Here is a 26,719-nt window from a genome sequence, read left to right on the forward strand (position 1 = left end):
GGGATGGAGGTTGCTAGCAATAATGTTGCCCCCCAAAAAAAAAAAAAAGAAAGAGGGTCATTAAAGCACTTCAAAAATGCAAAGAGAACAAAGGGAAGTTCAGAAGCAAACACAGACAGCTATGAAAGTAACATACTGAATTTATTCTATACTTTTTTAAAAAGCAAGCTGTATATAATAGAGATTTGCAGTTCCATATATAATCCTTTTTCTGTTTTGCTTTACACATGGAAATGTTGTTTTTCATGTTAAAAGTTCAGAATTTTTTAAAAATAATTTTTAAAGGGAACAAAAGAGACTTAATAAAACATTTATTATTATTATTATTATTTTTGGCTAGGCAATGGGGTTAAGTGGCTTGCCCAGGATCACACAGCTAGTAAGTGTTATGTGTCTGAGGCCACATTTGAACTCAGGTCCTCCTGAATCCAGGGCTGGTACTGCCCTTAATAAACATTTAAAAAGAAAAAAAAAATTCGATGTATGACTTAGGAGAACTTCTAAGAGGCTACCTCCAGTTGAAAGATTTGAGTTTTTTAAAAGTACAGCATAATCAAGGATAAAATTTGCCAAATAATGAGAAGAGCCTAGGATTTTTAAAAATGGACCCAAAAAGGAACCTATTAAAGTAGTCAAAAGAACTGCTCTCCAGATGCGCTAAATTGTGGAATGTGAGCTGGTCAGAGAACTGAACTCTAAGTTGGCCTAAAAAATGACAGATTTTTAGTTGAATCTTAACTACTAAGAAGATACTACGGTTGTTACTGGCTTAGAGGCCCTTTTTTGTTTGTTTTGGCTAGGCAATAGGGTTAAGTGACTTGCCCAGGGTCACACAGCTAGTAAGTGTCAAGTGTCTGGGGCACATTTGAACTCAGGTCCTCCTGACTTCAGGGCCAGTGCTCTATCCACTGTGCCACCTAGCTGCCCCCTAGAGTCCCCTTTAATCTTTCTACTTCTTTATCAGATTCCTCTTCAAAGCAGTGTTTTATCCTTAAAAATGTCCTTCCTTTCCTCTAATCCACCTAACATTATTCTCATAGTAAAAAAGTTCCTAAAATCTTACTTCTTCCATGAAACCTTCTTAGATCAGGAGACTTGGCTATTTCCCATAACTATCTAATCTAAAAACAATTCACTTTTATATAGTGCTTTGAGGTTTGAAAAAACACTTTGTTCATTACAAACCTGTGAGGTACATAGTATATTATCTGCATTTTACAGATGAGGAAGCCAGGACTTGAAATAGTTAAATGACTTTCCTTTAATCACTCAGTTGGTTAATTGTCTCCAGAAGGATTCAGACTCAAATCTTTTAACCTAACTTCCAAGTTTAGTGCTCTATATACCGTGCATGGAACTCCCTTAGTAATTCTCCCTATCATTATCTCCTTGACTTCTACTCCTTGTTCCTGTTCAGTGACCTCTTTGTGACCTCATTTTGGGTTTTCTTGGCAAAGATATTGGAGTGGTTTGCCATTTCCTTTTCCAGCTCATTTAACAATGAGGAACTGAGACAAAAAGGGTTAAGTGACTTGCCCAGGGTTACACAGCTCTAAGTGTCTGAGGCTAGATCTGAACTCAGGAAGATGAGTCTTCCTCATTGCAAGCCCAGTGCTCTACCCACTGCACCACCTAACTGCTCCCTTTCTACTCTTTAGATGTACTTAACGATAATAATGAAATGCTAATATTTTACTATTCATATATTAGTTTTTTATGTTATTATCTATACATACCTCATACACCTGGGTTATCATGAAAGCATCTGTCTTAGACTGCCAGCATACAGCTGGTAAGGACCAGGATTATGTAATTCTTCACTGATAGCATCTAATTTGGTACAATGAGGTGCATAATGAATTCTGATGATGATGACAATGATGGTGAAGACTCAAAAAATTACTATAAGATACCTACTGGGGAGGAAAGCTAAATGTGCAGTGACCGGTAAAGATAAGCTCTGGCAACATTGCTATGATTGCTAGCCAAATTCAGGATAGAGGTAGCTAAGTAAGAAGAGATGATCTGTTTAAAAAACTTTAAGAAGTAAAACAGGGTGAAGACGAAAGCAGAATCAAATGGACACCAATTCCATGAGGCACAGTACTCAGAGGACAGTGTCACAGAATTTCCCTGCTATTGTCATGCAGTCTTAAAAAAAAGGAGGCATGTTAACCCCCCTCCCCAATCAGCTTTGTAGTGCAGTGGGGAAGGATACATAGTAGCTGAGTGTCTCCTGAGCTCTAGGTCTAGTGTCTCCAGGCTGCCCTGAAACACAAGAGGCAGCAAGGAAACCACTCCCTGAGGATGGATCTTATCCTCTGACTAGGCTGAGGCTTCTGCAAAGCTCAGAAAGGGGTGGGGGAGGGTAGGGAAGCAAAGCTATGGACACAGATCACACACACACAGACATACACAGATACACACATAGACACACAGACACACACTACCTCATCTACCTGCTATCTACTGGATGGAATACTCTAATCAAAATAACAGTCAAGTGAAGCTTCTTTTTCTCTGACAAAAGGCGAGTGGTTAGCTCCATGGGTCAATAGAGACAAAAAGTGGCTTACTAGTGAAGCGGCATTATCAGAAACACTTGTTGATCTGTGACAAAGCTATGCCCTTATGACTCCTAGAAAAGGAAAAGGATGACAATCTAAGGTTACCTTCAAGTTCTGCAGCTTCTCGAGCTTCTCGTTCCAGGCGCTGCCTGAGCAGCTCCTGCTGCTTTTCCAGATACTGCTTTATAAAGCTATTCTGGCTCATCTCCTCACCAATCTGAAAAGAGCAACAGAAAGAATAAGAATCTTAGAGGACAATACAAGAGAATGCATAGGAAGAAAACACAATGGGACACATATAGTTTCTTATATACAGATAGAAGAAAAGCAACCATGATGTAGCCGGATTTTTGTCTGAACTACTCATATGATATGCTAAAAAGCAGCTGTGTCTCACATAAGGTGGCAATAGAAGGAATTATGCACAACCATCAGTTCTAACCAACCAGGTCTAAATAATTTAACTTGATGTTTTATCCTATATAAATAAGTTAGCAAGAATTATGGTTTAATGTTTCTAAGTATACTGTATTTGGATTTCATAAGTCCTCTGGTAAGAGGATCATATAAACTCTATTTGTGTCAACTAAAGAGATTGGCAGACAGGTAGCTGAAGAGACACATTTTCACCCTTCTCCATCAGCATAAGACAAGCCTAAGAGCCTCCATTATTCAGAGGAAGTAGTAAAAAACTTGTCCATCTATATGGTAAGTGGACTTGAAATTCAGCTTTTTTTGGGTCATGGGAAAATTACTGATAAGAAATGCAACAATCTACTTAAAGACCATGGTTTTCCTCAAACTTCTTTGCTCTTCTACTCTTGTAAGAATCTTTGTTTTTTTAAGAGGAAAAAACAAACACTTCAATAAAGAAACAAAACCAAAAACCAAGTATGTGCTTTTACTTCTGTGTTTTCAACCTTTTCTTATAAGCTTTAATATTTCACAAGGCCTGGATCTTAGGTAGAGACTTCAGATCAGAAAGTTTATAAAGAATTTAAGCCCACTCTTTGTAAGAACAGAGGTGCTAGGTTGGAAATACTACAACATTGAGCATGACTTAGCCTGGGCCAGTTTCTTAGGCTTGTTAAAGTACCTAGACTAAAGCGTTGTAAACTGTCAGGATTAAGGAACTGTCTGGCTTAATGAGGAGATAATAAGGGAAAAGGTTGGGCCTCTGTGGAGCTTTTTTTCCCCTAGTATCCTGGGACCTAATCTAATAGCAAAACTAAAACGTTCAAAGTAAGAGAAGCCTAGGATGTGTTTGTCCTTTAATGTTTTGCTAGAGAATCAGAGACTATCAGAGTTGAAAGGAACTTTACAAATAATTTAAATACAGTTCCCCTCAATTTACAGGTTAAAAAAATGGAGACCCAGATAGTTTTGGTGACTTGTCCAAAGTCAAGTAGCCAATCAAACAATATCAAGCTCCTACTATGTGCCAAGCCTGGGGATACAATAAAAGGCAAAAGATAGTACCTACCCTCAAGGAGCTTACAATCTAATAGGGGAGACAACATGCAAACAAATATATACAAAGCAAGCTATACACAAGATAAATAGGAGATATTAAAAAAGAGAAGGCACTGGAATTAAGAGAGGTTGGGGAAAGCTTCTTGTAGAGGGTAATGTTTAAAAAAAAAAAAAAGAAAAGGTAAAGTTTTAGTTGGGACTTAAAGGAAGCCAAAGAGGCCGATAGTTGGAGGACACAAGGGAAAGTGTTCCAGGCATAGGTGACAGCCAGAAGGAATGCCTAGCGCTGGGAGATGGAGTGTCTTGTTCCTGGAACCGCCAGCCCAGTGTCACAGTTAGTTTTATCTACAGGGAAAAGGATTAAAATTTATTTCTTCAAATTGAAGTGATTTACAAGGCTCTTATTAATGGGGAGAAGTTAGTGGGTGATCTAGTCCTGGCCAGTTTATAAATCTAGGTAACATAAGCTTTTCATCTTGCCTGCCTTAATCAGGTGTTTGCCCAAACCATTCTAACCATTTCAAATTTACATCCAGTGTAATCAAGACAATTTTTTTTTTCTCACCAGTGATCTGACATTCTGAACCCGATCTAGGTGAGGTGTCCTCTCAAGACAGTTCTACTAAACACATATGTGAATCTCAGAAAGCAATATGACAACTTTTTTCCCTTAGGATTTTGTAAACAACTGAAATGAATTAGGAATCCAATAGCTTTAATAAAGGGGCATTTCAGAATTATGTGAAATGGGAAGGATTTTGGTAGGTAATAAAAGTTTTAGGCATTGGTGCGTCCACATTCACATTAGCAGCCCACTATTACTAAATTAACTTTTTGTCTTACCTGGGAGTTTGGCTGGAATGCAGTGTGAGGTGTTGAATGTTTCTGTAAATTCTCCAGCATTAGAGCCTGGGACAAAGACAGAAAAACTCAGAAACACACACACACACACACACAAATCAAACCCTCTCCCTCCATCCCCCTTACCAAATGAAAAACTAACCATATACACTCAAATTATGCTTCTTTTTCAAGGACTTCAAAGTCCTTTACTAATATTGTTTTCATTCAGTTTCAGAAGAACCCTAAGGGCAGCCATGCCTATTGTCCTGAATATACAGATGTAAAAACTCAAAAATATATAAAATTAAAGCCAGTTGGCTCCTGTCAAAAAAATCTAGTCAGTGACAGATCCAGCATCAGGATTCTCAGTTACTCTGCCTTTATGGCTTCTGCTATTCTCAAACTTGGCCATGCAATCACATTCAATTCAAAGGTTAAAACCAACTCCAAGAGCCCCAAATTTAACAGTTAATTGCTCTTCTTGGACAGAACCAATCACTTTGACAAACAGCTGATAGATTATAGATCATAAGTTCTTTGAGATCAGGACCATGTCTACTTAACTGGGCTTGTACAGTACTGAATTCAAGAGTGCTTTATAAATCCTTTCTGATTAAAAATGTTACATGCCCCAATACCTGATTCCCCCCCCCCCAAAAATGAACCCAAAACACTCTGGTTTATCAAAACTGCAAATTGGTTTGACTAAATCTATTAAAGGAAACAACCATTATTAGTCCTAAATCCAACAATATGACTCCCAAAACTATTTGTTCCCCAGACAACCTAAACCCAAGGCCAAGGCCAAACATTCTGTCAACTCAAACCCATACTACTTGTAAAATGTTAATCCTACCCTAATTCAAACACTGACATTATCCTCTAATTCAACTACTCCAAACCTATGTCCTTATCAATTAAACTACCTAATGGCAATCCCTCCCTGATTACCAATTTTCCATATACCTACTCAAACCAATCATATCCAAGGTCTCTGAAACCATGCTAACTGGCTCTGCTTCCTCCACTTATGACAACTCTTTATCTCAACCAAGACCCCTATAAACAAATGGCCCACAACCAGCCAAGCCCCTTCTCCAGTTTTTCTCTTCACTTCATCCTCCAATATAATTAACCCCTTCAGTGCTAGCCTAAACAAGACCCAGTTCCTATCTACCTTCTTAGTCTGATTCGGTCTTCCCAACAACAACCCCAACTGCCACTTTGCCCAACTACGCCTCTAACTCTGAGCGCCCCCCCCCCACCCCCGCCTTCCCAGGTCAGTAATACTAGTGGTGGTGGTGGGATTTAACTCCTGCCGCGCATGCGCCGAAACCACAGACACAAACAAGGAGGGGGTGGGGGAGGAGGAAGCTCAAGACACTCTAGGGAGAGTAGCGCGCACCCTCCCGTTTCGAGCTCGCGCTGCTGCCGTTAAAGGCGGGAACCGGCACAGGCTCCCTTCCAGGGCAAGCCCCACCAACCACCGCGCGCGCGGATCCAGAGGCTCGCGCTGGCGGCCTGAGCGAGCTCGCGCCGAGCCCGGATACTGCGCCTGCGCCGCGGCGGCGGCTCGTCTCTACCGGGTCCGCTCCCCTCCGACGCCCCTGCGACGCAGTCTCCTTACCCCTTTGAGCCGCTTGACCAGGGCACTCTTCTGTCCACTCTTGGCCAGGCCTCGCTGTTCCAGTGCGGCCTTCAGGTCGGTCACTCGCAGCGCCTGAAGCGGCTTCCCGTCCAGAGTCACCTCCTCCAGTTCCGCCATCTTGTGTGAGGTACTCGGCTCCCGTCTCGACGGCTTCGGGCATCTTCGGTAATTTCCGCCAACGCCCTTCGAACGTGCCGATCCGACCCCGCCCACTGCCACGGCCAACCCTTCCCCCTCTCCGTCCTCTGATCCGAATGCTCAGTCTCTTCGAGAGCACTCGGGTATTTCCGTTCCCACCTTAGCACCAATCAGCAGTTTCCATTCTCTCCATAGGCTCCGCCCCCCGCGCTCCACTCTCGGAGCTCGGAGATCTCCGTCCTACCGAGCCTAGGACTAGATTCCGTTCGTAAACGCTCTCCCCTGGCAGAATCGGACTCGGAGACGTTCGGGTTTCTCCGGCTCCACCGCTCTGGAAATAAGGTCCGGCTTATTGGTGCCGAGGCGCCCGGAGGGGTTCGGGGCCTTGTGCGAGGTCCGGAAGTGCGTGGGTTGCCCAGTGGGGTTTGCTGGGAACATGGAGGTGGCAGAGGTAGCCGGAACCCACGGACTCCCGTGACTTCCTTCTGGGGTCCCCCGGGGTGAGAATAAGGAGGTAAGCTAGGCGAAGGCCCTTCCCTTGGGCCGGCTTACCTTTTATCTGAGCATTGGTGTTGATCTCTTTACCCCACCCTCACCCCGAGCGGTCTCCCCCAGGCTCTTGATGTAGTGAGGAGCCCGCTTTGGGGCGCCGGGTTTGGTGGGGGCGTGGTGTTGTAACTTTAGGGTCCAGATACAAACTTGGCCCAGACTTAAGAGAGCCGAAGTTCTTCCATCCACCCCCACGTCTCTAACCTTCCCTCAACATCTGTTCAAAGGGGAAGATTGACTTCCCAATATTTAATGCCCACAGATTGCACTATTATTACTTGCATGCTAAAATGAGGCGAGACATGAAGCCCCCACCCTGTGTCCTATGCATTGTAACCAGGATTTAAGACTAGTCAGTTCGGGTGATCCAGGCGAGTGGGATTTCCCGAACTCCCGGGGTAGCAATCCTGTACTTTAATGTCAACTTTAGAATGACACTTGTGGCAACACTGTAGCAGATTCTTCCTTCCTTCTGAGAGCTAAGTTTGCATTCTGCCCTACTGCCTCTGTCCCTAGGGATCCAGCTATTTGGGCTCATGAAAGAAGGGCTAGGAACTCCCTAGACAGAGTAGTGAGGCTGTGAGATTGTAGCTGTTGCTGATAATTTAGCCAGTGCTGGCTTTCGTTTATTGACCGCTGTTGCTACATGTCTTTCACATTTGTCAGGAGAAGAAACAGTGCCTAGTAGTTGAATTGCTTGGAAAAAACTGTAGCCTGCCTGAAAGGATTTATAGGCTAGCAGTTTCATATTTAAAAGGTTTAAAATAACTTAGGTAAAATTGGACACAGCCTCACCCCATCAGCATAAAATCAACAGTTAAGGTATTTGTCAGCAATATGTTAGTAAATGAGATGGGAATTACATATAGTGAGTAAAAATATAAGTATCCATTTCATCTGTTTCAGATGCTTGGCCTTCCAAACCAACAATACTGTTTCTCTAGAGTTTTTGGCAAAGATCAGGAGACTTAACTTTCTTGCTAGTCTCTTGAATGACTTTGGGTTAGTCCCTTATATCTGTTTTTAAATTTTTTCAGTTGCAAAATGAGATAAGTGCTTTACAGTGAACTGATTAGATGGTGGGTCCTGCATGAAGCACCAGTAGCTGTTAGCAGTGCAAGGAAGATTCTTTACCATGAAACTCAGTGATGACTTTCAATATCATTTGCCCTTTACTCAGTGACCAAAGCACTCAAAGCTTTGTGCAACTAAATTTGTTGTACAAAAGGATTCTGCTGTTAAATGTATATTTATTTTAGAGGGAATAAGTTAGATCAACATGCTTCTTGCCTTTGCCCAACTTTGGGGGAGCTTAGATAGAAGGAGGAAGAATGAGAAATATTGGTTATTTTGGTGATTATTACAAGGATTAGATTCCAAAGGGAAGCGCTGAGTTTGAAGAGGTGGGGAGTAAGGATGGCAGAGTTGGAATAAAATTGTTTTAAGGGGACCTTTTCAATGTAGTACTGCTATTTATCTTCCAAAATAGTTAAATATGGGATAGGAGAAAAGAGTACATTTTTTATGTACTTGAAGAGCTAAATTTTGTACCAAGAGCCATGTGTTAGCTGTTTGGCCATCAAACTTAGGGGTATCCTTATTTTATCCATTGTAAGACTATCTTTTGTTTTACCCTTAGGATGTCACTGACGTCAACTGCCTCTTGGATATCACCATCCTCCTCCTCTACATTAGCCACTACTCCAGAAAATTACTCCTTTTTCTCCATGTCTTACTTCACTTCGCAAGAGATGAAATGTGTCCTACATTGGTTTGCCAGCTGGTCCGATCCCCAGCGTGAACGTTTCCTGCAGGACTTGGTAGCAAAGGCAGTGCCAGGCAAACTACAACCCCTCTTAGAGGGATTGGAACAGCTTAGTGTGTCTGGAGCGGACCGACCACCACGCATCTTTGATTGCCAGCTCCGACTCTGGGACCAGTGGTTCCAAAGTTGGGCTGAGGAGGAGCGCAACGAGTTTGTCAGACAACTGGAGGCCAGTGAGCCAGACTTTGTAGCAAAGTTTTATCAAGCAGTAGCTGCCACAGCTGGTAAGGACTGATAGGAGTCAGCATCATAAAAGACAGTATGACTCTGATAGAGTTGGGTCGATGGCTTTGATGTGGGAGTGCCCAGATGAGAAGGAAATGTCTAGGGATGACACCCAGGTCTGTTTTCAGAGTTATTGTTGTTGGACTTCTAGCCTATAGATCACTACAGATTTTAAAAACAAAGCCAATCCAAATCATTGGGCTATTCTTCTGCTTCCTCCAAATAATCCTCTAAAATTCCTAAGACTGTATCATGCTGACTTTCTTTGAAAGCTGTCTCTGAAAAGAATTGAAATATCAGAAACCCCGATCTCCCTAGAGTTGGTCCACTGGAGGGGGTGAAGGGTGGGGAAGTGAGTGGAACACTCCTGCTATGGGAGCAAGCTATACCCGGTGGATATCAGTTCAAAGAGCTTAGCTAAATCTGGACCAGTGATCTCCTGGACCCCTGTGGTTTGTAAGCTTAAGTGTTAGGGTATCAATGGGTCAGTCAAATGGAGTAGAGATGATTACATGCCAAACCTAAGAGCCCTGGTTCACAGTATTTTTAGAGCCAGTAGCAAGAGTTTTTATTTCATAATTTATCTCTACCAAGATTATGGAAACAAATGTCATGTCCTATGGGATAGAAAATTTATTTTTGTAATTCAGGAAATAATAGGTACTGGGAATACAAAGACAAAAATTAAAATGGTCTTTGCCCAGGTACTTGTACCAGAATAAAAGGATGCTCTTGTTGAATCTGAATGATCTTTTTTTCCCTCTGGGACCTAATAAAGGATTGAACTAGAGCCTGGTAAAGGAGGGTAGCCAAGGACAAGTAGAAACTTGGGGTCATAGGTATAATTCATCTCCATCTTCTTGGTGGTTCTTCCCACTTCTGTAAAGTCTTTCTGATTTAAGGTTTCATCTTTTTTTTTCCTCCATCTAAATGAAAATCTGAACTGTGACCTAATGACAGGTTTTTTTTCCTCCCCACCAATCTATGACAGAAGAAAGGCATTCTTTTCACTCTAGGTCAGGGGTGGGGAACCTGTGGCCTTGAGGCCACGTGTGGCCCTCTAGGTCCTCAAGTGTGGCCCTTTGACTGAATCTAAACTTCACAGGACAAATCCCCTTAATAAAAGGATTTGTTCTATGAAAGGGCCACACTTGAGAACCTAGAGGGCCACATGTGCCTTCAAGGCCGCAGGTTCCCCACCCCTTCGGGTTGATCCAGAACCCATGGCAAAGTGCTCAAAAAGGAGTTCATACTCACATCTGGAAAGATATAAGGAGCGTAATGTGTGTCAGGCATTCTTCTAAGCATTTGGGAATACAAAGATCAAAAAAGTCCAAAAGTCTTAGCCCTCGAGGAACTTGAGGAAAGTGGGAAGGATATAACATACAAAGTTAGTAGGGCCCAAACACTAATGCAGACAGTTGGAAAAATCCTCTTGTAAGATGTGGCATTAAATTGAACCTTCAAGGGACCTAGTGACAATAGGTGAAAGTGAGGGAAAACATTTGTAGGCCTAGGGAAAAGCTTGTGAAAAAGAAGACAGAGATGGAAACACAGGGTATATCACATAGATCTGGAAAGTGAGGTTGGAGCCAGATTATAAAGGACTTTAAATGCTAGAATCATATTCTGTCCTAGAGCCAATAAGCAGCTCTTGAAGCTTCCTAAGCAGGGGGATGACATGGTTATATTTAATAATCCTACCTATCTCAGCTCATGTTCATGATAATGTCACATTATACTTCCCTCATTCCCTCAGATAGGCTTCTTATTGATCCTGGGAGTCCTGATGAAGGATAAGAGGCTGATGGTGAAACTCGAAGGGAAGCTTGGTATTTTCTGTAGGCCACAGTTCCCCCTGTACCCATCAGAATAAGTAGAATGAGGCTGAGGCCTATGGGCAGGACTATACCCAGATTTGGGGAAATGAGGCCTGGTGAAGCCAGCCACCTAGATAGAAAGAAGGAACACTTAGTGATTAGTTTATTTATAGGAATTTTCATTGTATCCACCTCCTCACCCCCAACCTAAGTCATCATCTTAATATGGAAGAGTTCTAAAATGAGGAAGTGACAACTAGGTTGTAGGAGACCTTAAGTGTCCCAACCCAAAATCCTTTGGTCTTATGTAGAAGCACCTAAATTCATATCATTTCAGGAAACTTCAGTATCAGGAAAGAGGTCTACCCTAGCCTGTGTTGATGTTAGATTTTTGAGGTGAGGCAGGACCATTGATCCCAAAAGCAGAGTTTAATAGAGAAGGATCCTGGATGATTACCTTTCGGGGGAAGGGGAGGGGGTAAGGAACTCAGATCACTTTGGCTTGGAAATGGTGAAGTTCTGTAATTTCACCTGATTAGCAAAAGGTAATCACTGTTGGTCAGGGGCCACGTCTTCAGAAAAAATTTGATATGTATGTCCCATAGGGCCATGTAAGTGTTAAATGCTGCTCTTGTCTTTAGGTCCTAGAAGTGCCAAAGAGTGTATTCTGGAATGGCTCCTTACCTGTTGTAGTCTGTGGTAAAGGTGGCTCCACCATAATCCACATTTAATGGTGTATCATTGAGGGATTGGCTCAGAGCTCTATATAGGATCTCAGCTGGGGGCCCTTGACAGCCAGGAAACTCCCACATATGCACAGTAAACACCAGGTTAGAGTTTATTGATGGACTGTGGAAATGGCACCTGAATTGACATTTAGAAGAAAAATAGAATAGAATAGAATAGATGAAGTTACATATTTTCCTCATATTTAGAGTGTAAGTTCCTAGAAGAGTAAATTTTAGATTTAGGCCATTTAGAAAAATGGGTGTTAACAGACAAATATAGCTTCTTTGGAGAAGGGATATAGAGGTTAGATCCTGGGACCCCTTCAATCCTGACTTAGACATAGTACATCTTAGGTATTTACGTGTGAGTGCCTGCTCTGATCACCAGGGCCTGCAGTATAGTTTGGGTCAATTCCTGCTGCTGCATTTTGCTCAGGTAGTAGCCTGGGGGCCCAGCTAGTCCCAGGGCCAACTGGATCAGCAAGCCTGAGGATGAAGGGCTTGTAGTTGAGGGAGGAAGAGCCATAAGATCTTCATTTGCCTGGCAGAACTGGCCCCAGGGACAGAAGAGAAGTCCATGATACCCAGGGACCTGTAAGGAGGAGCAAAAATATAGCTTGAGGCCTCAACTACATGTTTCTATCCTTTATTCTAGAGGAGGAGGTCCAATCTAGAACAGAACCATTCAGGGAGCTCTTTACAAATGATGAATATCTGAAAGGTTACTCCCAATTGCTGCTCACCTGAATAGACTTCCCTGGGAGGCAGGGGACCCAAGGTGATCCTGCTGCCTGCACATATGTACTTCCTTCTGTGCATCTATGTAAGTAGCATCGACCAGTGAGTTCCACCTGCCTCAAGGGCAGAACCTGAGGGAGGGGTGTGGTTCCTCTCCTGGGTACCAGGACTGAAGTGAGGTTAGCAATGAAACATCGGCTTTTAGAATGGTAGATCTCCCCGTGTGGGTTTCCTGCCGTAGAAAGGGGTGCATTTCCCTTCTTCCAGCATTCACTCTGAAGAGGGCCAAGAGATGGGAGAGTCTGTGCTTCATGCCTTAGTCCTGAGCTGCTTAAGTAAAGCTGACCTTACCCCTAGCTTCCCAGGTTACTTACCTGATTTGCTAATGGCTTATACATGCGGCAGCCTTCCAGCAGGGGGTCTGATGAGCATTGCCCCTTGTCAAATCGAAGGTAGTGACAGCCCAGCCCACTGTGGAAAAGAGCAAGGAGTGAAACTAAGGTCAGAGGCAACCCTCTTGTCCACCACTGTCTGAATGCAGTGCACACACCTGCCAACACAGAAGAAGTCTGACGAGCCAGATCTGCAGGATGTCACCAATCCAAAATTCAAACCAGATCCTGCTTAGAGAATTGAAAAGGAAGTTGGAGGGGCCGCTAGGTGGTGCAGTGGATAGAGCACTGGCCTTGGATTCAGGAGGACCTGAGTTCAAATCTGGCTTCAGACACATAAAAACACTTACTAGCTGTGTGACCCTGGGCAAGTCACTTAACCCCATTGCCTAACCAAAAAAAAAATAAAAAAAAAGTTTACCCTGTGTAATACTTCTCTAACTTTACAGTCTTGGTTCAAAAAAATTTTAGGGGCAGCTAGGTGGCACAGTGGATAGAGCACCAGCCCTGAAGTCAGGAGGACCTGAGTTCAAATCCAGCCTCAGACCAAACACCTGACACTTACTGTGTGACCCTGGGCAAGTCACTTAACCCCAATTGCCTAAAACAAAACAAAAAAAAAAAGAAAAGAAAGTTGGAAGAAGGCCATAACATTCCCCTCCTCTCCCATTACTACTGTTAAATTTGGGATTAAAATATTTGTGCTATGTATTTCAGGGTTGTAAGGCAAGCACAAGGTGTACCTGAAAGGTTTTTCTTTCCTGTAGCACCTTGACTCATACTTAGTAGCATCCCTCTTCTTAGCCACCTGCAGAATATCTGATCCCTTATTCTTACCCTGACCCCAAAGCAGTTCCTGTGCAGCACTGTGATTTACTTGGTACCAGCCAGAGTCAGCAAAGGCAGCAAGAGTGATAAGGTCAATCTGGGTACGGTGAGCACCACCAAAGGTAGCAGTCATCACAGAGCCCTGGAGTAAACGGGCTTCCCAGTGAGAGGAAAATGGACCCTGCAGATTAGAATGTGTAAGAGGGTGTTTAGGACCTTACTCCTAGCTTGCTCTTCCTTCTGCAGCTCTTTTGCTTTAACCTCTACTCTTACCTCTTCCTCCAGGGGGACTCCCTGCATGGCTTCTGAGACTCCCAAGTGCTTGGCTAGGCTGTGGCTTACAGTGGGGGTGGTGAGAATCAACTGCCCCCATTCATCCCTTCTGGTCACCTGTCGCCTTGGGGAACATTTTTCTCCAACTGGTGAGCAGGTTAGAAGTGAATGAAAAGACAGAAGGGATAGAAAGGGTGGATTGGGGAGAAGGGGCAACATGAAAGAAACAAGGGACTTAGAGGTGAAGAAAGAAGACTTAAAGGAACCTTGATATAGGGTTCCCATTGGTTGGGATTGCAGGTGTCCTCTATCCTTTCCCTTTACTCACTGCTGGGGCCTGCAGTACAATCCCTCCATTTCTTGAAGAGTTGCCCAGAGAAGCCCAGGACATGGAACAGTTCATGTATTGTGGCCTGAAGAAGGGAAGAACAGATCCAGGGGTGGGGCAACTGGACAGGAAGACCAGAATCTTCTCTTTCACCTTGTTGTGGTTATATCTTTCTTATGTACCCCGAACAGATAAAAGTACCTCTCCCCCCCAGATAAGTGATCCTCTCCCTATTCTGCCCTTCCCATCACAATCTAGTCACCATGACAATGTCACTGTGGCTGTAGTGGAGGCCACTGAGGTGATGTGTGCAGAAGATGATGGTGCCTGCAAGGGGCCGATCTGCACTATCCAGCTGGCAGCAGGCAGCATAGGCAATGGTGGAGGGCTGTGGATAAACAGTGGTGGAAAGCAAAGAAATGTTGTTGGGAGGTGGGGACGCAGAATGGGGGAGATATGTAATTAGGCGATTCAGATAAGGAGTTAGAGAATAAAGGAGGGTGAATAGGGAGACAAGGTAATTTGATTTACTCCTCACCTCACGGTGGCATTTCATAGTGTGGGCTACTCGTACATATAAGAGGAAATCAGTGTCTGGAATTCCAGGCCCATCTGGTTGGATCAATTCTGGGGGACCTTGTTCTGGCCATAAGGAATAACCACGGAGATGGGAATCAGGGATCTGGAGAGAACAGAATATAGGAGCAGGCCCAAACTGGGAAATGGGTAAGTGGGAGAGAGATCAGAAAACTGGGAGCCAAGGAATTAAGATCAGGAGTGAGAAGGAAATGTAATAGAAAGAACATTGGATTTGGAAGTACAAGACCTATGTTTGCATTCCTGCGCTGCTACGTCAATCAGTAAGATAAGTTAAGCAACTACTATGTGCCAGACACTGTACTAAGAGCTGGGGATACAAAAAGGGGCAGAAGTGTCTGCCCTCAAGGAGCTTACAACCTAATTGGGGAGACGATACATAAATATATACATAACAAACTATATATAGGATAAATAGGAAATAATAGAGGAAAGGCACTGGAATTAAGAGGAGTTGAGAAAGGCTTCTTGTAGAAGGTGGGGCTTTGGTTGGGAATTAATGGAAGCCAGGGAAGTTAGTAGAGCAGAGGAAAGAGAGCGTTCCAGACATGGAGGAAAGCCAGAGAAAATGCTAGGACCTGGTGAGCAGGAGTGTCTTGGCCAGGAGGCGAGTGTTACTGGATCAAAATATGTGTCAGGGAGTACTAAGAAAAAGACTGGAAAGGTAGTGTGGGGCTAGGTTCTGAAGGGCTTTGAATGCCAAACAGCGTTTTGTGTTTGATCCTGCAAGCCATAGGAAACCACTGGAGTTTATTGAATGGGAGACATGATCTGACCTGGGTTCTAGGAAAATCGATTTCATGGCTGAATGGAGGCTGGATTGGAGTCAGGAGAGATTTGAGGCAGGCAGACCCACTAGCAGGCTATTGCAATAATCCAGGCATGAGGTAATGAGGGCCTGCACCAGGGTGGTGGCAGAGGAGAGGAGGAGGCGTATTTGAGAGATGTTGCCAAGGTGAAATCAACAGGCCTTAGCAACAGATTGGATGTGGAAAGTGAGAGATAGTGAGGAGTCCAGAATGACTCTTAGATTGCCAGCCCGAGACACTGGGAGGATGGTGTTGCCCAATATAACAATAGGGAATGTAGGGGAATAGGGAGGGAATAATACTCAGGTTACTACTCAGCCTTAGTTTTCTGACATGCAAAATTAAGGAGTTACACTTTGATGACCTCAAAAAGTTCTACTTGCTCTAAATCTGTGATACTATGGTCAGAGATTCAATGGTTATTTGATACAAGTCACTCACCTTTACCCCCAGACAATTCTCTCCCACATAGCCAGGGTTCAAAAGGCTGCATCTGTCAAGAGAACCCCTCAGGAGTGAGCTAGAGACACTCATCGGCTTTTCTGCAGAATAATTGTTCCCACCCCCTTTATAGCATATACTCACCTGTAGTGGCTTGGGGAATCTGGGTCCCTCCAGATAACTTGACAATACTGTTCTGGGTCACGACTCAGAAGAAGGGGTCTTTGCATGGGTGGGACTCGGGGGAGATAGAAGTCAATTAGCCTTTTCTATAACATCTTAGGATCCCCAGTCCTTTTGAGTCAATATCTCTTCCTCAAAATCTTCATTGCAATTCATCATGGCTCCTTCTCCTTTTCCACCCCCTTACCTGCAAGCAGCTCCTGGATCCGATGAATGGCCTCTCTCAGAACTGCATCTATCTGAGTTTCCCGGTACATCCAGTCTCTCTCAGGGTACAAAGCCTCGCTTTTTAAATGTGATCCCTTAGGATACCAGGCCTGGATACGAATTGGGCTTAGAGTACTGGAATGGGAGAGGGAACCAGAGCGTGGCTTGAGGGATGGTGGGGAAACAGGTGGCCCAATGAGACTCACAGACCCCTGTGTTTCCTCATGTAGACAGCGGCCCTTAATCCCCTTCAGGAACAGCAGTAGGAGTAGGAATAGCAGAGAGGACTGTGTTCCCCAGCAAGCCCCCTCACAGCCTGACCTAGGCATTGCTCTCCTTCCCAGCTTTCTAGCTCAGCTCACAAACAGGGTTACTCTTTCTCATTCTCATCTGCCCCTTTCCTTTTATTTCCCCTGTTGCCACTGACAAGGAGTTGACAAACAGATTTCTTTAGGATGTGAAGCTTGGAAAGAAGGAAGCCCCCTCCTCAGGGGACCGAGAATGGAGAGCTTGGGGGTGGGGAGGTAATTTTTTCTGAGGCCTCAGCTGAGCTTAGTAAAAGAGGCCCTGCTGTTCACAGCTCAGAGCCCCAAGGGTGGCAGCTGCTGTGGCTAAGTGTTGATGAAACCAGTGGTGTCAAACTCAAATAGAAACTGGGGCCACCAATCCATACATAAGCATCCTTGCTGGCAGCTGGCAGTGACTTAGTTTTAATAAAATGCAGTGTTATCTATGTTTCATTGCATTTTTATTTATTTTGTTAAATATTTCCAAATTACATTTCAGTCTGGTTCAGGTAACACCCTGGAGTATTGTGGAGCCTTTTTTTTTTTTTGAAACCCTTTGGACTACACAATAGCTGAGTGAAATCATCTTATCTCTTAAAGCCCAGAGAACTGGAAAGAGGGGTGAGGGAGGAGTATAGAAACAGAGAAGCACAACAACTGGGCCCTGCAGTGCCCCTGTTCCAATTGGGTCTCCAAATCAGGATGAATAGTTTGCCTTCCCTACATCAGCCCCTTCCTTTTCATTCTGGGGAGCCCAGAAGGGCCATACCATAGAATCTTCAGTGGGCATCGAGTCCAAACTACATCTTAGCAAAGATTACCTTCATGGTTATAACACAGCATGTGGTTATCCAGCTTTTGCTTGAAGACCTCAAGTGAAGAGAAACCCCTAAATCCTGGGGCAGCCCATTCCACTTTTAGATAGCTCTAATTGTTTGGATTTTTTTTCCTTACATCAAGCCTAATTTTTTTTTCTTACATCAAACCTAAATTCTGCAACTTCTACCCCATGCTTCTAATTCTATCTCCTTCTTCCATGTGACACCCTTCAGATACTTGGAGCCAGCTGGCTATCACATCCTTCCTAAATTCTTTACTCCAGGCTAAACATTGCTAGTTCTTTCAAACTCTCCATGTGAAGTGAAAGTCTTAAGCCTCCTGTCTTGCCCTCTGAAGGCTCTCCAGCTTAATTATATCCTTTGCAAATCTTGGTGCCCAGAACTGAACAGAATATTTCACATGCAGCCTGACCAGGGCAGACAACAGGGTGATCCTCTGCCCTGCTTAGTACTGTACACCCTGCCTCTCTTAATGCTCTCTAACTTTGAAATAGCTTTCTTAGCTATCACATCACATTGCTGAATCATATGGAGTATATAGTCAGCAATTCCATTCAAAAAACATCTGTAATTTCCATGATTTCTAGCCCCACCTCTGACACATACCTGCTGTGTATAGGGGAAGGTTACTTAATTGAGTTCAGTTCTATCCCTTCCCCCAACTCTCTATGATCAGAAATTATAGACCAGTTGCTGACCTGTATTGGTAAAGGGAACTTCCTTACCTAGAGGTCCCAACACAGATGAAATCACAGGTACAAACAAAAAATGTGTATAAAATGTGTGTGTGTGTGTATGTGTGTGTATACACACACACACACACATACACACTCACAAAGTACTTATATTCTATTCAGGGACACATCATGTAAGTTCATACAAAGTTTATACAAAAATAATATCTGACGTTCAAACCTTACAGTCTTCCTTAAACCCCTGGAGGACGTGCAAGGAGGGTGTACTCACATAACTGAGGCATAGGTAGGACGATGATGGAGGCTGATTCAGCAAGATCCAAGGATAGACCTCATGTAATCAGTGGGAACTTAGGACAGGTAAATTGGTCAAGTTTTCTATATCTTCTTCATCCTTCTTTGATGAAGTCCTTCTGACTAGTCTACAAGGACCTCTTTCTTCTCTAAACTATCTATTGCCTTTCTAGTGTGTACTGCACCACTGGGCATTTGGTTGCATTCTGTCTGGTATTGCTTTTTATCCTCCTCAGGAGACAGCTTGGTGTAGTATAAGAAACAAGAGACTTGGAATCAGATGCCCTGGTGGTCAGTTTAACAAATATTTAGTTTCCCTATTTGAAATAACCTACATTCTATTGGGAGGAAGCAACAAGTACATATAAAAACATATATAGAATAAGTATAAAGTTAATAAATGCATACAAAGTAATTAAATACAATATAGTTTAGTATGAGGATGTTAAAAGTTGGGGGATCAGAAAAGGTTTCGTGGTGCCTGATGCTGCATCTTAAAGAAAGAGAGGGCCTCTGAGGCAGAGGTAAAGAAAGGAGTATGTGAAAGTGTCATACATTAATTAATACAAGTTACAATATGATGAGTATGTATGGCATCCTCTCTGGGCTTACTCAGACTAGCAGTTTGGCTCAGGAGAGGCAGCTGACTATTGCACCCCTCAGGGTTTTGAGGTAACCCTGAGCATTAGGGGCTTCTAATACTCTTGATAATGAGCTCCCACCTGTAGTGCTTCCTCCATATCAATGAATCAGTCGATAGCAATTAGCTTTTACAAAAGAGATATTTTCAGATTGCTTGCTATCTTAGGGAGGGAGAAGAGAAGGGAGGGAGGGAGAAAAATTTGGAACTCAAAATCTTACAAGAATGAATATTGAAAACCATCTTTACATGTAACTGGAAAAAATATTAAGAAAAAATAAACAAGTTGTTTATATAGTAAAAAAAAAAGGCATATTTTACTAAGAAGTTATAGTAAGGAAAGAAGTTACAAAAAACACCTCTCTAGGCACGGGGTCACCCTCCCCTTGCTTATATGACAAGGTCCTTAGGAAGAGTGGGCTCACTCACAGGAGTAGTCAGGCACACCTACAGAGAATATGTCGGACTCAGGAATACCTTGAAACTCCTGACCCTTGGAGTCCTTTTTCCCTTTTGCAAAAATACTCTCACTTCAGGGCAAGGCTCTAGTGAGTTGTTCCCCTTGCTTAGCTGGGCTAGTTCCTGGAAGGACTTGAGGTCTCAGCTGGTAGATCAAGCCATTGCTCAGATGGGTCAGACAGGTCACCCAACTTGCAGCTCCTCCCTGCACTCAGCTATCTCTGCTACTGGCTCTGGTGGTCTCTGTTATTACTGTTCACTGAGGATATCTCTGGTGGCTCCTCTGACCTTTCAAAACTTGGGAGGTCATTTCCCTAACTCCATACTAATTTGCCTAGGGTAGGGAGGAAGCTTCTAGCTTCCCTTCAAGTCACCCCAAGGTTTATACCAGTTTTTGCATCACTAGGCACTATGAGAGGAAAAGTTAAAAAAAAAGTGCTAAAGTGCGGGCAGATAGATTTTAATTTATTTATTTCTGTATTTGAACTTAGTTCCAGCTCCTCAGCCAATAAGAAAACTCATCACCACCTGGCAGCAGTCATGACCCTGCCTCCTCCTCCCTGCCTTTCCTACAGGACAGAAGTAGGCTCAGCAAGCTTCCAAGTGTTGGGTTGGAATGATGCAGGTAATATTACTTATGCTCTATATAACCCACTAGGAAAGGCAGAAGCAAGCACGCTCTGAGGACTGGTCCCTCACTGATCAGTCCTCCCACTACATGTAATAGAGTGACATCCTGGAAAACAGTATAAAGAATCTGAGGAGGAACTTTATGGCTGAGGGAATCTGAGGAAGCTTCATGGAGAAGGTGGCACCTGAACTATGCCTTGAAAGATTTCATTGAGGAGGAAATGTGGCAGACCATTATGTTCTGTGTCTGGAATGCATTCCCTCCTCATTTCTATCTCTCAGAATTCCTTGATTCCTTCAAAACTTTGCTCAATCTCCAAGCTTTTTCCCTGGTTGCTAGTACTTTTCCCTTTTCCCCCATTTATCTTACATAAATTTTGTATTTATTTATGTATACCTGTTTCCCTGGGCAGCTAGGGGATGCAATGGATAGGGCACTGGGCCTAGAGTCCAGAGGTCTGCAGTTCAAAATCAGACTCAAGGGGCAGCTAGGTGGCACAGTACGGGGCAGGTAGGTGGCACAGTGGATAGAGCACTGGCCCTGAAGTCAGGAGGACCTGAGTTCAAATCCAGCCTCAGACCAAATACTTGACACCTACTAGCTGTGTGACCCTGGGCAAGTCACTTAACCCCAATTGCCTAAAAAATTAAAAAAAAAATTAGCCTCAGACACTGAACAAGTCACAAAACCCTGTTTGCTTCAGTTTCTTCATCTGTAAAATGTGCTGGAGAAGAAAATGGCAGACCATTCCAGTATTTGCCAGTAAATCCCAAATGAGAGGGTCATGAAGAGTATGACAGCAATGAAATGACTAAACATCTCCCTAGATAGCACTTAAGTGCCTTGAGGACAGAGACTTTTTTTTTTTGTATCCCTAACTTGTAGCACATGTCTAGCTCTTAGCAGATGAATAATAAATGTGCTCATTTGATTGATTACAGGCTTTGGGAAAGGAATGAGCCCTGAGGCAAGTTAGGATGGGGAGATAGGGGGAAACAGGGAGTAGTTTAGCTTGGATTGACCATTAAGTGGGTGAAATTCAATAGTATATAATAATGATGGAGTTACAAAATCTTGGAGTCAAAGGAATCTCCCTGGTTATCTTTTCCAACCAATCAGAATCTGACCCAGCTTCTTCTCTAAAACCACCCAAACAAGGGGTGATCTATCCTTTGAAGACTTCTGATGAGGGGAACTCACTACCCCCTGAAGCAACTCATTCCATTCTTTCTTTCTTTCTTTCTTTCTTTCTTTCTTTCTTTTTTGTAGCTCTAATTACTAAGAATTGGTTTTGTGTTTTACTGTTTCAAACTCAAGTAGAGACCAGTCCCAGCAGAATTGCATATTGATTCAGGAAACCACAAATTAACATTATGTATGTTCCATTATGTGGGCAGCTAGGTAGAGCTAGCTAGCTAGCTATCCACTGATAGAGCTGGGCCTGGAGTCAGGAAGACCTGAGTTCAAATCCTCAGACACTTACTAGTTGTATGACTTTGGGCAAGTCACTTAACCCTGTTTGCCTCAGTTTCCTCATCTGTAAAATGAACTGGAGAAGGAAATGGCAAACCACTACAGTATCTTTGCCAAGAAAACCCCAAAAAGGATGAATATGACTGAGCAACAACAGGTTCTATTGTATTTTTATTTTTATATATTTTGTTAAACATTTCCTGATTACATTTTATTCTGGTTGGGGCACATCCTGAAGTTTTTCAGGTCAAGAGTTTGATACCATTGCTTTTATACTGTTATGGAGAATTTTGATTTACTTTTATTATTCAGGACTCAGGGAGCATTCCTCTTACAAATTTTGGTTAACTAAAAGTCTGTTAACCTCACCTGACCAAAAATCCTATCCCATCGAATGCCAAGATTTACTTAAAATCTTAAACATTCCTTAGCTAAGAAGCCAAAGAAAGAATCTCAACGGTCCCTGATTCCTTGGCAACAGGTAAATTCTCCTGCTGAATCAGCCTATTTGTGAACCCTGTAAATGTAGTTTAATCTGTAAACTGACTTGGATTACCTATAAGGCTTGTTTGACAAGGTTTGTTCAACATTTATGACATTAAAGGAAGTATGAGATTATGGATCTAGCTTCTCTTTAACTTTCATGGCCTAAGAGGAATGTACAAGATTTCAAGATGTAAAAGAATTATTTCTTTGTCACTGATGTAATTTTGCCTATGAGAAACCTTGTTAGCGTCCTAATCAGGGGTTCAGATTTTTCTCAGCTTGAGCCTAATAATAAAACATAGATTTTAACCTCTCTAATTCCTGCACTATGGTAAATATATACTTGGCAGCAGTTACCTACCACATGACCTCAGAGAGGAGATATTTCTCCCGTAACAATGTCAAACATAGATCTGCCCCTCTGTACCCTTGAAGAAGGAAACAAGCGTTTATTAAATGCCTCCTATGTGCCAGGCATTGTGCTAAGTGCTTGATAAATAGTGTTTCACAACTCAGGGAGGCAGGTGTAATTATTATAGGTGCTGTTATTATTATCCTCATTTTGCAGTTGAGGAAATATAAGCAAAAAGAGATTAAGTGAATTGCACACAGCTAGGAAGTGTTTGAGGCTGGATTTGAACTCTTGACTCCAGGTCCAGAACTTTATCCACTGCTCCTTTCACCCATTGCTCCTAATTTTTGCCTCTGGGGCTTTGAAGAATGTTCATAGCATAGCATAGCCCTTTTCAAATACTTAAAAAAAGCTACAACCTCCTCTGCCCCCGTCCCCACTACGTTTTTTCTTTTTCAAGTTAAACATTTCCAGCTCCCATTATTTGGACCTTCAGACCATCTTGGTACCTTCCTATGGGTCCTTCTTAAAGGTAGCACCCTCAACTACAAATCACATAACCAGTCACTAAGAATGTGTTCATTTTATAAAGCATTTGAAGCTTACAAACACTTTTTTCATACAAAAACCCTGTGAAGTGGGGAGGAAAAGAACTATACAGCATATTCCAGTCTCTCACCAGAGGGATCATCACATCCTGTGCCTCTCAATGCAACTAGAGACAGCATGGTGCAATGGGAAGACCCCGAGGGCTTGAAAGTTTGAGAGAGGACCTGGCTTCAGATTCTGCCTTTGTCACTTGCTATCTCTGTGAGCTGGGGCAAGTCATGTTGTCAGTCTGGGCCTCAGTTTCTTCTTCTGAAATCAGGGGGTTATAACTGATGCCCTCTGAGGTCCCTTCTAGCTCTGGACCTGATATTCTGTAATAATAGAGCTTAAGATCACTGTAGCTTTACATTAGATGCAGATTGGAGAAGGCCTTGAACATCACAGTCATTTCATCCAGTAAGTCACTTAGATCCAATGTTTGCATATAATGAGTGACACGAGTAGGTTTGTATAGTACGAAATACTCTAGGAGCAGAATGAAGGATGGATTAGAGACTTGGGGAGAAATTGAAGACAAATTAGAAGGCTATGATGACAGTTCGTGTGAGAGATAATGAGGGCCTAACTGGGATGTTTGCAGAGGGAGTCAGAATTCGGGGAAGAATGAGTGCCAGTGATATTATGGAGGTAAAAACCACAAGACCCCCTAATTGATTGGATGCAGGGGATAAGGGACAGAAGAGCCAAAAATGACTTAGAGGGTCCATAGACTGGGTGGTTAAGAAAATGATGATGCCATCAACTTAGGAAAGTTAGGAGATAGTGAAGATTTTGAGGGGAGAGATTATATAAATTTTGAACATGTAGAGTTTGAGGTGCTGGTGGAAGAGTTAAGGGGTGATATCCAGTAGATCGAAATAATGTAACTAGGATTCTAGGGGATGGTTAAGGATATGGATTTAAATTTGGGATTCATCTGCATAGAGGGAACATTTGGAAGCGAATATGATTACCAAGGGAGAGAGGTAAGGGATAGAAACTTGATGGTCTACCTTTAAAAGGACCAAAGGAAGAACCTGGGTAGTTCTTGCTTTTAGGAGGCAGGAAGAGAAGTCAACATAGATTCCAGAATAGAGATAAGAAGGAGAGAAGAATAAGGAGATTGCAGTTCTATAGGAACCAAAGAAGGAAGGGATAAAGGGCTTGGAAGAGTGTCAAATGCTTTAGAGAAGGCAAGAAGCATGAAAAAAAAAATTTACTTTAGTGTAAAGTAATCATTCTTGAAAAGAGCATTTTAAATAGAGTTGGGGCAGGGGATAGAAGTGAGATTGTAAAGAGGCAGAAGTGAAGGCTAAAAGCATAGACAATTATTTTCTGAAAGATTGTGAATGAAGGAAAGAATTTTTGCTTCTTGTCTGTTTCCAAGACCCAAACATGTCTCTAGAGGGGAAGATAGTTAAGGTAGATGGCAGAAAAGAGGTGACTGATGGAGAAGATTGGGGGGGGGGAGTAGACTGAGAGTAGAGATTCTCATTTTGTCAAGAAGAAGGATTACTTTTTCCTTTAAGATTGAAAACTATTGAGGAAAGGATGAGTAAAGACGCTGAAAGGAATGTAGGAGGAATGTGGAGAGAATTCACATCTGATAACATCGACCCTTTCAGTATAGTAGGAGGTGAGGTTATCTGCCTAAAGAAGAGGGATATGGATGGCAGTGTGGGCCTGAGAAGTAAATATCTGTTGGGGGGAATGTAATAGAGAAGCAATAGGAAATTAGTAAAAGGATTGCCATTCAGCAGTGAGGAATCAGTTGAAGTTAGCATAAATTAGTAGTGAATCTAGTCAATATACCTAAGCAGCTAGGTGGCACATCCATAGAGCATTGGACCTGGGATTCAAATTTGGCCTCAGACACTTAACTATCTGTATGACCCTGGGCAAGTCACTTAACCTCTGTCTCAGTTTCTTCATCTGTAAAAATGGAGATAATAATAGTAACTACCTCCCAGGGTTGTTGTGAAGATGAAATAAGATAATGTTTGTAAAGTGCTTTGCAAACTTTAAAGCACTATATAATGATAACTATTATGATTATACTTTTGTAGTAATAGTAATAATAGTAGATAGACCAGGGACAGTTTAATTTTTGTCTTTGCACAGTACCTGGGACACTTAATAAAGTGTTAGATAATAAGTAGACACTTAATAAATGCTTGATGATTGATTAATTGATTGGGAGAGGTGAAAAGATGGAGATTATGGTCAGAAAAGGGAATTTCAGAGCAATTGGTGGGGAGAAGATGGTGAGGTCTCAGATGTGACTATCTTGGTGAGTAACTGAAATAGATGGGAGGAGGAAGTCTTAGCAGTGGAGAAGTTCAAGGAATTCTGAGGATGGAGTGTTAGGAGGGTCATCAATGTGAATATTGAAAGGATGGAAAGAAAGACTCTGAACTATGCGCTAGAGTCATGGTGTCAAGTGTCCAGGATGTCAGAGACAAAGATCTGGAGAGGGTGATGTGAAGCTGTATGGCATAAAATTGAAAAGAGAAGTAGCTCTGTGGCATTCAGCCCAAGTCTTATTTTTTCCCAAGTGTGCCCCTTTGGAATGAGGTTGGATTGGCCTAGCTTGGAAAAATGAACTGATTTCTGCCTTAATGAAGCCTATATCTGGCTTCCTTCCTTTGGATTCCCAGCTTGAGGGGGGGGGGCGAGGTGTTGCCATTCATTGTAGCTTTGTGAGGTTCTGCTGCCCTCTTACGGCCTTCTAGAGGTATGGCCAGAGGAGCTAAGGGGCCCGAATGCTGGTCTTGATGTCAGTGAGGGAGGAGCTGGAAGGGCAACCGGAAACTGACACTAGAGGAATGAGGTGCGGTAAGGGAAGGAAGTAGTTGAAAAGGATACCGTTGGTTGAGGTGATTAAAGTGAGATAGATTGGATGGAGAAGTGAAGTGAGCAGAAAGAGTCAAGGTGAAAGGATGAAAGGGTGAAGAAAGGAGGGAGAAAGTGACAAGTTACAGAGTTGTGTGAGGAAGAAAAGACAGGAAGGAGAATTAGGGAAAGAAAGAAAAAGATTTGAACAAACAGTTTTGAAAAGAAGAATTACAAACTTTTAGAAACCATATGGAAGATTGCAACAAATCACTAACAAGAAGAGAAATGCAAAATCAAAACAACTCTGAGGTTTGACCTCATACCCAGCAAATTGGTAAAGATCACAGAAATTGGGGTTAGTTAATGTCGGAAGGGCTGAGGAGAGATAGGCAGAAATAACATATTGCTGGTGGAGCTGTGAATTGGCCCACCATTTTGGAAAGCAATTTGGAATTACTAAAGAAATTACTCAGATATCAATATCCTTTGATCCAGAAATCCCTATTGGGTATATAACCCTAAAAGGTT

The 26,719-nt window shown here is 42.8% G+C and overlaps 3 protein-coding genes across 7 annotated transcripts in view; 1 reads left to right on the plus strand and 2 right to left on the minus strand.

The window, feature by feature from the left end:
* The window catches only part of ACIN1 (apoptotic chromatin condensation inducer 1), a 43,294-nt gene extending 36,608 nt beyond the window's left edge, over nt 1–6,686 (minus strand). For all 3 annotated transcript variants that reach the window (XM_027843059.1, XM_027843058.1, XM_027843057.1), the window contains exons 1-3: nt 6,511–6,686; nt 4,884–4,949; nt 2,673–2,784 (exon numbers count right to left, since the gene is read on the minus strand). In XM_027843059.1, coding sequence (XP_027698860.1) covers nt 2,673–2,784; nt 4,884–4,949; nt 6,511–6,648 — 316 coding nt within the window. In that variant the 5' untranslated portion in view covers nt 6,649–6,686. The remainder of the gene's footprint in view (nt 1–2,672; nt 2,785–4,883; nt 4,950–6,510) is intronic.
* CUNH14orf119 (chromosome unknown C14orf119 homolog) lies at nt 6,609–10,008 on the plus strand. 3 transcript variants are annotated; one of them, XM_027843063.1, is made up of 2 exons: nt 6,609–6,696; nt 8,858–10,008. In XM_027843063.1, the coding sequence occupies exon 2, from the start codon at nt 8,859–8,861 to the stop codon at nt 9,276–9,278; it is 420 nt and encodes a 139-aa protein (XP_027698864.1). In that variant the 5' UTR covers nt 6,609–6,696; nt 8,858; the 3' UTR covers nt 9,279–10,008. The 3 variants fall into 3 exon arrangements, with proteins under 3 accessions (XP_027698864.1, XP_027698863.1, XP_027698862.1); XM_027843062.1 differs by lacking the exon at nt 6,609–6,696 and adding an exon at nt 6,845–7,011; XM_027843061.1 differs by lacking the exon at nt 6,609–6,696 and adding an exon at nt 7,018–7,183.
* Nucleotides 10,009–10,920: 912 nt separating this feature from the next.
* Nucleotides 10,921–16,452, minus strand: LMLN2 (leishmanolysin like peptidase 2). The gene is made up of 12 exons (XM_027843019.1): nt 16,367–16,452; nt 16,223–16,274; nt 14,638–15,057; nt 14,376–14,460; nt 14,036–14,193; nt 13,784–13,955; nt 13,105–13,174; nt 12,929–13,025; nt 12,560–12,829; nt 12,179–12,408; nt 11,773–11,952; nt 10,921–11,218 (listed from the first exon to the last, which is right to left on the minus strand). The coding sequence occupies exons 1-12, from the start codon at nt 16,450–16,452 to the stop codon at nt 11,005–11,007; spliced, it is 2,034 nt and encodes a 677-aa protein (XP_027698820.1). The 3' UTR covers nt 10,921–11,004.
* Between the last annotated feature and the right edge of the window lie 10,267 nt (nt 16,453–26,719).

The sequence above is a fragment of the Vombatus ursinus genome, unplaced genomic scaffold, assembly GCF_900497805.2.
Source record: "Vombatus ursinus unplaced genomic scaffold, bare-nosed wombat genome assembly UNPS02014894.1, whole genome shotgun sequence".
NCBI classification, from domain to species: Eukaryota; Metazoa; Chordata; class Mammalia; order Diprotodontia; family Vombatidae; genus Vombatus; species Vombatus ursinus.